Consider the following 13,007-nt stretch of genomic DNA (forward strand, 5'->3'; position numbering starts at 1 on the left):
GGCTACCACCACTGACTGCTCTGACAGGGATCACAATAGAGGGTCCCGGACAGAGCTGGAGAAAAATGTAGAACAAAATTCTAACTCACAAAAAACACCAGACTTACTGGCCTGACAAAGACTAGAGAAACCCCGAGAGTATGGCCCCCAGATACCCTTTTTTCTCAGTAATGAAGTCACTCCTGAGGTTCACCCTTCAGCCAAGATTAGACAGGCCCATGAAACAAAACGACAATAATGGGGCACAATAGCCCAGGAATAAGGACCAGAAGGCAGGAGGGGACAGGAAATAGGGAACCCAAGGTCGAGAAGGGAGAGTGTTGGCATGTTGTGGGGTTGTTAACAATGTCGTAAAACAATATGCATACTAACTGTTTAATGGGAAACTAGTTTGTTCTGTAAACCTTCATCTAAAGTACAATTTAAAAAATATATATTTAAAAAAAAAAAGATTTGGGCAACTATCCTTGGCCTGCCTCTCACCCACATCCCAAATAATCTTTCAGATATCCCTCATGCATTCGTCTGCTTGGGGACCTCGGTTTCAGTCTCTGCTCCAGCACTAGCAGCATGATTCTGGACAATAATCAGTACTCTACAATCCAGGATCTCCCAAATAGCTTTCCTTCCCAGGTTCACTAAATTAAAACCAAACCTAACCCATTGCCGTTGAATCAATTCTGATTCACAGAGACCCTATATGACAGTAGAATTGCACCGTAGGGTTTCCAAGGTTGTAATCTTTACGGATACAGTCGACTATATCTGTGGAAAGAGATGATGGAAAAGCTCAATATTATCAGTCGGAGCAAGGCCAGGGGCCGACTGCGGAACAGGCCATCAATTTGATCATATGCAAGTTCAAGTTGAAGCTGAAGAAAATTAAAAAGTCCACCAGAGCCGAAGTATGACCTTGAGTATATCCCGTCTGAATTTAGAGACCATCTTAAGAATAGATTTGACACATTGAACACTAATGACCAAAGACCAGTCAAACTGTAGGGTGACATCAAGGACATTATACATGAAGAAAATAAAGATCATTAAAAAGACAGAAAAGACCAAAATGCATGTCTGAAGAGACTCTAAGATTTGCTCTTGCACATAGAGTAGCTAAAATGAATCCATATTTGTGCTCATTCTAAAGAAAGATGATACGACAGAATGTGGAAAATATCGAACGATACCACTAATACCACATGCAAGTAAAATTTTGCTGAAGGTAATTCAAAAACAGTAGCAGTACAACGGGGAAATGCCAGAAATTCAGGCCCGATTCAGAAGAGGACATGGAAGTAGGGATATCACTGCTGATGTCCGATGGATCATGACTGAAAGCAGAGAATACCAGAAAGATGTTTAGCTGTGTTTTATGGACTATGCAAAGGCATTCAACTATGTGGATCATAACAAATAATGGAAAACAATGCGAAGAATTGGAATTCCAGAACACTTAATTGTGCTCATGAGGAACCTGTACATAGACAAAGAGGCAGTCTTTCCAACTGAACAAGGGAATACTGTGTGTTTTAAAGTCAGGAAAGGTGTGCGACCTGCGTCAGGGTTGTATCCTTTCACCATATTTATTCAGTCTGTATGCTAAGCAAATGATCTGAGAAGCTGGACTATATGAAGAAGAAGGTGGCATCAGGATTGGAGAAAGACTCATTAACAACCTGAGTTATGCAGACGACACAACCTTGACTGCTGAAAGCAAAGAGGTTTTGAAGCACTTGCTGATGAAGATCAAAGACTATAGCCTTCAGTGTGGATTATAGCTCAATATAAAAAAAAAAAAAAGTTGCCATCGAGTCAGAGCGACCCTACAGGACAGAGTAAAACTGCCCCATAGGGTTTCCAAGGAGGCACTGGTGGATTTGAACTGCCAAAAACTTTTTTTTTTTTTTTGTACTTTAGATGAAGGTTTACAGAGCAAATTAGTTTTTAATTTAACAATTAAACACATTGTTTTGTGACATTGGTTGCCAACCCTAGAACATGTCAACACTCTCCCTTCTCAACCCTGGATTTCCCCATTACCAGCTTTCCTGTTCCCTTCTGCTTTACTGTCCTTACTCCTGGGCTGGTGTGCCCATTTAGTCTCATTTTGTTTTATGGACCTGTCTAATATTTGGTTGAAGAGTGAACCTTAAGAGTGACATCAGTACTGAGTTACAAGGGTGTCTGGGGTCCATACTCTCGAGTTTCTTCAGTTTCTGCCAGACCAGTAAGTCTGGTCTTTTTGTGTGTCGGGGGAAACTGCCGACCTTTTGGTTAGCAGCCAAGCTCTTAACCACTGCACCATCAGGCCTCTAGGGCTCCTCCACCCGTTGCGGTTAGAGTTGATTCCGACTCATAGCAACCCTATAGGACAGAGTAGAACTGCCCTACAGAGTTTCCACAGAGCGCCTGGTGGATTCGAACTGCAGACCTTTTGGTTAGCAGCCAAGCCCTTATCTCCTAGGCCACCAGGCCTCCTCTAGTACTTTTTATTTTCAACCTCTAATCCAATCTATCACCAGTACAGTTTAACTTTGGATAGTATTACTCAAGATAATTTCATTTCACGTCAATACCATCACTCCCTATCTTCTGATGACATCTTCTAGAATTAGGATCCCAGGATTAGGATTAGCAAAAAAGGATTAGGAACTCCTGTTCCCTAACTGTTTAGGACCGCCTATGAGTCCAGAAGAGCATAAAATGCCCTTGCTGGTGACTTCTCCATCTCAGATCCTCTGTGGGTCCTGGTGTAACAACGACGGGATGGAGCAGCCGGTTTCATTTTGTGTGCGGGACGCCTGGGCATGCGCAGAGGAGGCTCCAGGGCCCCAGATGCCGCCAATCCCGAGCTCCGAAGATCCTGGTCTGCGTGAGCTCCTTTTCTATCCTAAACTGGGCCAGCTCGCTTGGTACAACCAGCACTTGGAATGCGAACAGTTCTCCAGTCCCTGCGGGCTGCTATGGTGGGCCTGCCCGCGACACGGACCCAGAGCCGATAGCACGCAGAGGCAGGGAGCAGAGTCGCCCGCTCCGTACCTGACGCCTGCCACCCAGGAGAAGTCCGCGTCGCCCCCAGACGAGGAGGAGACCGCTGAGGAGCCCATCACCAGCTCACCTCTGCAGCAGCCCTCGGGCGTGTAGCCCTGCTCCGTGGAAGGCGGATCCCTTGCCCAATGACCAGCCAGCGCTTTCAAAGACTGCTGCCAGTGGATTCGACGCGCTGCATCCACCACCAGTTTTTGGGCGCCAAGGAGCCCTGACATTCTCCCTGAGACCCGTCACTGGATGATGCTCTTGGTGTCATGGGTCGACAATGACGCCGCCGCTGTTGGTTAAATAAAGATCCGAGAAGTTTTGCCTTCAAAGATCTTTGTGAAATTTTCTTTTGCCCTCCTAATAAAATGGTCCGAAAATGCCAAAGTCCTTATTTCTCGAGTCCGTTACTGGTTTGGCGCTTGGAGAGGACGAAGTGAACGGATGCGGGCGGGGGGTGGCTGGTGGCGGTTCTCATGCCGACGCCTCTGGTGCCTGGCTTTATTGTGCGGGAGCGGTTGCCTGTCCTGGGGGGGGGGGGGGGGTAGCGCGGTGAGTGGCCCAGCGTGGCGGGTTGTCAGAGTTGCCGGTAAGTGCTGGGCCTCCAGGCAGACCCCAGGACACAGGACAGACGGCCCCGTAACCCAAGCGACACTGCTGTTCGCTCTGTCCTTCCGCCCCTTCTTCCCTTGGAGTCCATCTCTGGGGACCTCCAGCATCTTCACCTGCCTCTGCCCTCTCTCACGTTGCCCGCCCGCCCGCCCCAACCACAAAGGGTCAGTATCCCTGAGGCTCCGACCACATCTCGGGACGTGCCCCTTCTGCCTCCACCCTCATTCCTTGAGCGTGTAGCCGAGCTGACCTGCTGCAAGGAGCTGGGGTCGAGGAAGAAGGAATTGGTGGCCTGGAGGTGGGAAAACCAGCTACTGGCCCTATATAGTAAGCGTGGCCTTTACGCTGTCCGCATCTGGAGTTGGCATATTTGTTTGTTTTTAGGTTTTGTTTTGTTTTAGTTTTAGTTTTTTCTAGTTTGTGTAGAAATATGTAAAATAGAAATGAAATCATGATATACAAACCTTATGGTTTTATTGTTGTTAGATGCCATCGAATCGGTTCAGGTGCATAATGACCCCATGTACAACACAATGAAACACTGCCTCATTCTGCACCATCCACACAATCGTTGCTATGTTTGAGCCCATTGTTGCAGCCACTGCATCAGTCCATCTTGTTGAGGGTCTTCCTCTTTTTCGCTGACCCTCGACCAGGCGCTGTGGGTAAGAGTTGGGCTGCTAACCAAATGGTCAGCAATTCCAATTCACCAGCCACTCTTTGGAAACTCTATTAGGCAGTTCTACTCTTTCCTATGAGGTTGCTGAGTCGGCATCCACTAGACAGCAGGGGGAGAAGGCGTTGCATAGACAGGCCTGGCATTTACTAGTGGTTGAGCAACAGCATCTGCCCCAGGACAGGCAACACAGCACCGTGGAAGAAGTTCAGCCTTGCTCGCTCAGGTCCTTTGGCCCGGGACACAGACATCAGAGGAATCTGCAGGTGAGGTGACTCAGCCGAGGAACCTGACAGACGCAGGCTGTAGCAATTTCCCCTGGACTGGCCCTCTGGCCCCGGCGACAGACAGCTGGACAACGAGACTTCTGACGGCGGAGACAGTTCCGAGCGACGCTGCCTTTCGCCACGGCTTGGTGGAGCCACCGCCGCGTTTTTGCAGGCTGCTGGGAATGGCTTCGTGGTGTTGTCCATGTCCTGGGGCTGCTGCCGCCAGCTCTTTGGCGCTGAGGACCCCTGCGATGGCAGCGGGATTCTTTTTGGATCTCCCTCTTGGACAAGATTCTTATTACAAACTGGCCCGTTTCCGAAATAGAAATGTTTTAAGATGTGCCTTCAGTGTTAGTTGTTCATTTTTGGTTCTCTTTCTTCTGACATCGCCAGCCTCCCGCGCACACCACGGACAAAAGCGCCAAACCAGCAGTCGGTTGTTAGCGTTTTCGCTCCTAGCACTGCGCCACAACCCGCGGAAGCGCAGCGCCCGCGTCGGTGGGTTCGCAGACCGGACGTTTCTCGGTGTCTTCCCCACTGTCTGTTTGATTCATGCTGCCTCTTGCTGGTTCCCAGCACCGTCAGGCGCTCCGTGTCAGCGTTTTGTCCGTCGAGGCTCCCCGATCCGCGCACCGAGCCGGAAGTTTCTCGTCTGCATCTTCGCTAGGATTGCCGAAGCCTAGCCGGTGGCATCTCCTTGGTGGCAGCGCCGCTCTTTTTGCAGAGCCGGATGTGTCCAGGCTCCTGGATGGCTATTTCCTCTGTGAAGGCACTTGCTGGGACCCAGCAACGCAAGGTGCAGAGGAGAGGGTTTGCGGTCGCAGGTCCCATAAGTGCGCAGGGCTGGCGGTTCCCCTGGATTCTAGCTAGCAGAGGGACGTTGACGGGTTTAGGTTGAGCCAAATGTGCTTGGGTGGCAGCCAGCTCCTTTCATGGATCTGGAAGTTTTTCGGTTGCAGCCCGGCTAGTTTCAACGATAGGGCTGTTGCTCGCTGGAGTACCGCCACGTGCGCCAAGTTTGACCAACCGCCGGGTTTCTCAACGGCAGCACTTTCGTTAGTAACCCATTAGTAGCCAGAGTTTCTGAGGCGTCGCTGGTTGCGCGGTGCTTTCTGGGTGCCAGCGTTACTAGTTTCGCCCTGACGACGCTGTTTCTAAGGTTAGAGCACAGCGATTTGTACCGAGCGCTGTTGCAGTCTGAACTTCGTTAGTAGCGTTGTTGTTGGTAGCTGCCATCCGGTGCTTCTGACTCAGGGCGACCCCATGCGCGTCAGGGTAGAACTGAGCTCCAGAGTTTTCAAGGCTGTGACTTTTCCGAAGCAGATCGCCAGGACTCTCTTCCGAGGCCCCATGGGTGATTTGGGACCCAAAATCTTTCAACTTAACCTTTTTGGCCACCCAAGGAATCCTTTAGTAGCGTTAGCCGGAGTTCGTTCTGTTAGCAAATATTTACACCCACACGGTGTTTTCTCGGTGGCAGGATAGCTAGTTTCTTGGTGACGGGATAGCTTCTAGGGGTACGCTGGCGCTGTCGGTCGAGCTGGTGTGTCATCTGCTACCTCCTAGCGACTGCCAGATCCCAGGGCCGCTACCTCCTCAAACCCACGAATCCGAGCAGCAGCACCAACAGGTGAACCGAGCAGGCGGGTCTCCTTACCACTGTCCCTAGGAACAGGAAACCAGAGCCGGCCGATTCTTGGCGGCAACACCCTTCGTTTAGTGCAGCCGAATGGTTCTCAGTGCCTTGGCTGCTAGGGGCACTGTGCCGGCTCCACCTGGGTTTCAGAAGGCGGTGTGTTTTTACGCTCGGGAGCTCCGATAGGGGCGCCGACCTGGCGGATTCTAGGTCGCTTTGTGGCTAGTTGAGCCCATCTAGCTGTTTCTCCGTCCTGGCTGCCCTGGGAGCCGGCCCCGAGCCTTGCTCCTTGACTTCAGCCGGATAGTTTAGGGTCTCAAACCGGCAGTGTCCCTCTGGCAGCAAAGCTACTGACGTCAAACCAGATGTTTTTCGGTGTCAGAGGCTCACGCACAGCTAACTGAAAGTGTGCTGGGTGGAAGAAATCAACCACACGCGCGATACCGTGAAAGCGAAACGACCGGCACAGAGCGGCTGGCAGGCCCGCCGCAGAGCAAGAGCCGCGGGCGCGACCAGCGGAGCCGAAGAGAGAGAGAGACAGAGAGAGGCGGGGCAGCGCTACGAGCTCAGCACCAGTGAGAAACCGCTGCTCCACTCGAGAAACGGCCGGCTCGGAGAAATCGCGGTGAAAACGACAAAGCACAGGCACCGAGGACTAGCGCTGGTGGGACCAAGAAATCCCGGCCAGAAGCAGAGTGCTCTGGGATCCTGCAAGTGACCACAGCGAGCTTTAGCGGCCTTGCTCACGACACACATCCGTTTGATGTGATCCACGGTGCTGTCAAAAAGAAACGGACAGCTCTGAGAAACTACCGGTGCTCCGACCGACAGACTAGGTGCAATGATGTACTGTGACAGAAAACCTCGCGCCCATCGCTACTAGCGAAAGTGCTAACGCTGAAACAGCTCCGTGCAAATAGCGAGGCTGCGACCATGAAAAAGCCGCCACGGGGAAACCACTGGTGCTAGGTCCGAGAAAGCACTAGCACAGAGAACGTGAAGGTTCGAGACACAGAACTTTTTGGTTGGAGCTACCAGGTGTGCCACAACCAAGAAACCTCCAGCCTGGCGACGCTAGCGACGAAAGTGCGGATGAAAATCCGCGGCTGGCTGTGAGGAGCGCCGTTGCATGGGAGACGCCGTGATACTGGCTTCTAGCGGCACAGAGACCCAGCTGGGAGAAGTGGGCGGGTTTTGGGGGCTCCTGGGCGAACGCAAGACAAGAGTAGAAAGCTGAGTGGTGAGAATTTAAAAAAAAAAAAAAAAAAAAAATTGAAAATCTAAATTACTATTATAAATAATAATTCTAAAATGCAAATAAACCGGAAACAAAATACACTGAATATGTCGATCCCGCAGCAAAACCCAACGGGCGAAAACCTTTCAAATGAGCAATCCATACTTAGAACTTACCCTACAAGAAGAAACTGCAAACACCGTCAAACGGTGCGGTGCTCTGATTACGATACCTCTGGCACGCCTAAGTTCGATCTGTTACATCTAAACTCGACTTCCTGGGACTAAGAAATAGCCAGCTCGACTAAACTGGTGCTTGCTGCCTCTTAAAAAAAAAAAAAAAAAAACTGTTCGCCGGTACACCGGATAACCGAGCACCAGGAAAATGAAAATTAGATTTGGCGGGATGACTGGACAATAACTCAAGAATTAACCCTTATCCCTGAGTGCCCAACTGCCAGTTTGCTTCCCCAATTCCACCACCAGGAGCTTTGGCCTGAGAGTAGCTGACCTGGAACCAGGTAATCCTCAGACCTAACCATGTGTTATTTTGGAAAAGGGCATATTCAGCAAATGGCAGAATCCTCACATTGGTCCCTATCCAAACATTGGAACCTACCCTCCTTACAAGAATAATAAATCAAAAGCAAAACTACATCCTGTAGAAAATTTCTAAGATTTATGCCACCACCAGTGATATGAAACATGCCAGCATGGTGATTTCTTTCATAAACCTCTTTAACTTGCCTGAATGAACAATGTACAGTATGGATGAGTTTGAGAGATCATTTCTGGTATTTTTTTTTTTACTTGTTTTTGTTGTTGTTGAGAATATATACAATAAAACATACACCAGCAATTTTTACATGTATAATTCAGTGACATTGATTACATTCTTAAATCTTGCAAGTATTCTCATCTTCCTTTTCTGAGTTGTTCCTCCCCCATTGACATAAACTCACTGCTTCCTAAATGTCCTCTCTAATCTTTCAAGTTGCTGTTGTCAGTCTGAATCAATACAGATAGATCTTGAAAGAGCACAATGCTCAAGGCAGACATTCTTTACTAAACCAACCCACTGCCATTGAGTTGATTTTCACACATATCAACCCTACAGGACAGACTTGAACTGCCCCACAGGGTTTCCAAGGCTGTGATCTTTGTGAAAGCGGACTGTCACATCTTTCCTCCAAACCAAGGAACCAAATTCCATGAGGTTTTTTGTTTTACATAATAAACTTCAGTAGCTACTTTTTTTTGTTTGTTTTTTCATTGTTGTAAGTATATCTATCATACTGTTACCAATTCAACTTTATACAGGTGTACAATTAATTGATTGCAAATGCAATAATTGGCTGTGCAAACCTACTTTTAATCAATGTGATTTTTCCATCACTATTAACTCCCCCTTACCCTCCCTTCCACCTCTGGTAACCACTAATAAACCTTGGTCTGCTATACATTTGCCTTTTCTTGTCTTTTTATGTAAGTGAGGTCATACAGTATTTGTCCTTTTGTGATTGACTTATTTCACTCAGCATAATGTCTTTAATGTCTTCAAGCTCTGTCCGTATTGTAGTATGTATCAAGACTTCATTTCTCCTACTGGCTGAGTAGTGTTCCATTGTATAGATGTACTATATTTTGTTTATCCATTCAGCTGTTGATGGGCATTTAGGTTGTTTCCACCTTTTGGTTATTGTGAATAGTGCTGTAATGAATACTGTTGTACAAGTCTGTGTTTGAGTCTCTGCTTTTAAGAGTTTTGGGTATATATCTAGAAGTGGAATTGCTGGGTCATAAGTAGTTCTATTTTTAGTTTTGAGAAGCCACCACACTGTTTTCCACAGTGGCTGTACCAATTTGCATTCTCACCAGAAATGGATAATGGTTCCAATTTCCCAACATCCTCATCAACATTTGTTACTTTCTGTTTTTTTCACCACTTGGGTAAAATGTCTATTCAAGTCTTTTGCCCATTTTACGATTGGGTTATTTGTCTTTTTGTTGTGTATGGATTATTATAGACCTATTCAGAGGATGAATCAAATTGTTGCTGGTATTCTAGATTCTATATCTTTACTAGGGCACATCAGCACAGTACCTGATACATGTTATGAAGCTACTGAGATGGTGTTAGGTACATTATGCAATTTCTGTAATGCTCTCAAACCACATGTGTACAAGGCAGTGTTATGTATGTTTCTATGATATGTATAAGACATTGTTATCTTTGCTTCTATAGATGCTCTTAAGCCAGAGATGCACAAATCACTTATAATGTGACTTAAATGTAGAAAATTTCTGAATTGAAAAAAGAGAAACATTGAAGCATGTGAGATCTGTCACAAACAGCCTCCCTAGGTTGGCTTGGTACATGCATGATATGATAAAAGAACAACCTCCCTAAGTTGACTTGGCACATACATGTTCTGTGATAAAGGAAATATAACATGAAGTTATATCTCTGTAAATCATAAACAACACTGCCATGGATTGAATTATGTCCCCCAAAAAATGTGTGTATCAATTTGGCTGGGTGATGATTCCCAGTATTGTATGGTTGTCCTCCATTTTGTGATTATAATTTTATGTTAAAGAGGATTAGGGTGAGATTGTATAACGCCCTTACTAAGGGCACATCCCTGATCCACTGTAAAGGGAGTTTCCCTAGGGTGTGGCCTGCACCACCTTTTATCTTACAAGAGATAAAAGGAAAGGGAAGCAAGCAGAGAATTGGGGACCTCATACCACCAAGAAAGCAGCGCTGGGAGCAGAGAGTGTCCTTTGGACCCAAGGTTCCTGCCTGAGATGCTCCCAGACCAAATGAAGATTGATGAGAATGCCTATAGACAGCTCCTTTGGAGCTGATGCCCTGAATTTGAACTTCTAGCCTACTAGACTGTGAGAAAATAAATTTCTTTTCGTTAAAGCCAGCCACTTGTGGTATTTCTGTTATAGCAGCACTTGATAACTAAGACAAACACCCTAATCTGTGACCTTTTAGAATCGATGCTACATATGACTGATCTCTGACCTTGGAGGAAAAAGGCAACACATGACATCACTTAGCCCTTATCCTGCCAGGCCCAGATTAGAAATTCACATATATACCCTGGATTTTGGTTCATGCCCTAAGACAGAGACAAGAGATCCCTTTCTAGACTCTAACACTCTCCAAAGAGGAGACCCTGCCAGAGACTAAGACTGTAACTCTGTCTTCTGCTGCCACGTTTGGAACACAGCTAAGGGGAAACTCCACCAAGTTCAAAATGTGATCAAGTCTTCCTCCTGTGGCCACTCATAAAAGATAAAGTCTGAAGTCTAAATATTGGGACTCTAACCATTAAACTAGTATTGTAATTGTTAACCCTGATTATCCAGTCCTTATTGAATGAATGTTTGTGTTCTTGTCTGCATGCCTTGCCATGACTACCTTGCAATAAACTGAACGAGTTTATGCATGATAAACTCGAGCATTTCTTTATTCACATTTAAAATTAAAGCTACAGGGCAGATGTCAATTTTTTTTTCTCTATACCAGGTAGTAAGGACCACAAAAAGAAGTTTTCTTTAACCTGGCAAAGTTAGCAGAATTATTGTTTCTCTTACTTCAAGATTATACCAAACTCACTGGCTGTCTATCATTATCTAGTCTGCAGGGATCTTCATCAACTTGACATATCAGGGGATTTTACTCTGGTCATCTGCATGGATGACATCATGCTGACTGGACCAGGTAGATAGGGAGTACCTTAGACAACTTCGTAATTAACATCAGTATGTATTAAGAGATGAACCCATGAAAATTCAGAAGCCTGAATTCTGGTGAAAATTTTAAGGGTTTAGCGCTCTACAGGAGTACATGTTTAGCACAATAACTGACTCTGCTGCTACCCAAAAGGACCAGGAGGCAGATGCAGGAGTTGCAGGTGGCAGGGCAGGTTTGGGCTAGCAGAGGAAGAGCTGGGGAAGGATGGGGACAGTGGAGGCTAAACCTAGGGTATGGGTGAGAATCGTACCCACAAATCAGTCTCCCTACCTTTCCCGGACATTCTCTGCGGTTCTCGGTGTGTGGGAATTCCAAAAAAGTAGAAATCAAAAACAGAAAGAGCAAGAAAAAAAACCCAATACGTGGAAACTGAACAACACCTTGTTCAAAAACTACTGGGTTATAGAAGAAATTAAGGATGGAATAAAGAAATTGAAAGAACCAAAAGAGAATGAAAACACATCCTACCAGAACCTTTGGGACATAGCAAAAGCAGTGCTCAGAGGTCAGTTTATAGCAATAAATGCACACATCCAAAAACAAGAAAGGGCCATAACCAAACGCTACAACTGGAACAAGTAGAAAGAGGGCAGCAAAAGAAGCCCTCAGAAGCCAGAAGAAAGGAAATAATAAGAATTAGAGCAGAATTAAATGAAATAGAGAATAGAAAAACAATTGAAAGAGTTAACAAGACCAAAAGCTGGTTTTTTGAAAAGATCAACAAAATTGATAAACCACTGACCAAACTGACAAAAGAAAAACAGAAGAGGAAGTAAATAACCCATATAAGAAATGAGATGGGTGATATCACAACACACCGGGCTGAAATTAAAAGAATCATAATAGAATACTATAAAAAATTGTACTCTAACAAATTTGAAAACCTAGAGGAAATGGACAAACTTCTTGAAACTCACTACCAACCTAAACTAACACAAACAGAGGTAGAACAACTATATAAACCCATAACAAAAGAAGAGATTGAAAAGGTAATTTAAAAACTCCCAACCAAAAAAAAAAGCCCTGCCCAGATGGCTTCACTGGAGAATTCTACCAAACTTTCAGAGAAGAGTTAACATCACTACTACTAAAGGTATTTCAGAGCATAGAAAAGGATGGAATACTCCCAAACTATTCTGTGAAGCCAGCATAACCCTGATACCAAAACCAGGTAAAGACACCACAAAAAAAGGAAATTACAGACCAATATCCCTCATGAACATAGAAGCAAACATCCTCAACAAATTTCTAGCCAATAGAATTCAACAACATATCAAAAAAATAATTCACCATGATCAAGTGGGATTTATACTAGGTATGCAGCGATGGTTCAACATTAGAAAAACGATCAATGTAATCCATCAGATAAATAAAACAAAAGACAAGAACCACGTGATCTTATCAATCAATGCAGAAAGGGCATTTGACAAAGTCCAACACCCATTCATGAGAAAAATTCTCAACAAAATAGGAAGAGAAGGGAAATTCCTCAATATAATTAAGGGCGTTTATACAAAGCCAACAGCCAACATCATCCTAAATGGAGAGATTTTGAAAGCATTCCCCTTGAGAATGGGAACCAGACAAGGATTCCCTTTATCACCACTCTTATTCGACATTGTGCTGGAGGTCCTAGCCAGAGCAATTAGGCTAGAAAAAGAAATAAAGGGCATCCAAATTGGTAGGGAAGAAGTCAAAGTATCTCTGTTTGCAGATGATAGGATCTTATACACAGAAAACCCCAAAGAATCCACAAGAAAACTACTGGAA

At 45.7% G+C, this 13,007-nt stretch overlaps 1 protein-coding gene across 1 annotated transcript in view; it reads right to left on the reverse strand.

Annotated features, from left to right (window-relative positions):
• Positions 1–5,256: 5,256 nt before the first annotated feature.
• Positions 5,257–13,007, reverse strand: part of ANXA2R (annexin A2 receptor) — an 11,637-nt gene continuing 3,886 nt past the window's right edge. Inside the window, 1 exon segment of the mRNA XM_004388457.2 lies at positions 5,257–5,369. Within this exon segment, the coding sequence (XP_004388514.2) occupies positions 5,257–5,369 (113 nt within the window).

The sequence above is a fragment of the Trichechus manatus genome, unplaced genomic scaffold, assembly GCF_000243295.1.
Source record: "Trichechus manatus latirostris isolate Lorelei unplaced genomic scaffold, TriManLat1.0 scaffold00212, whole genome shotgun sequence".
NCBI classification, from domain to species: Eukaryota; Metazoa; Chordata; class Mammalia; order Sirenia; family Trichechidae; genus Trichechus; species Trichechus manatus.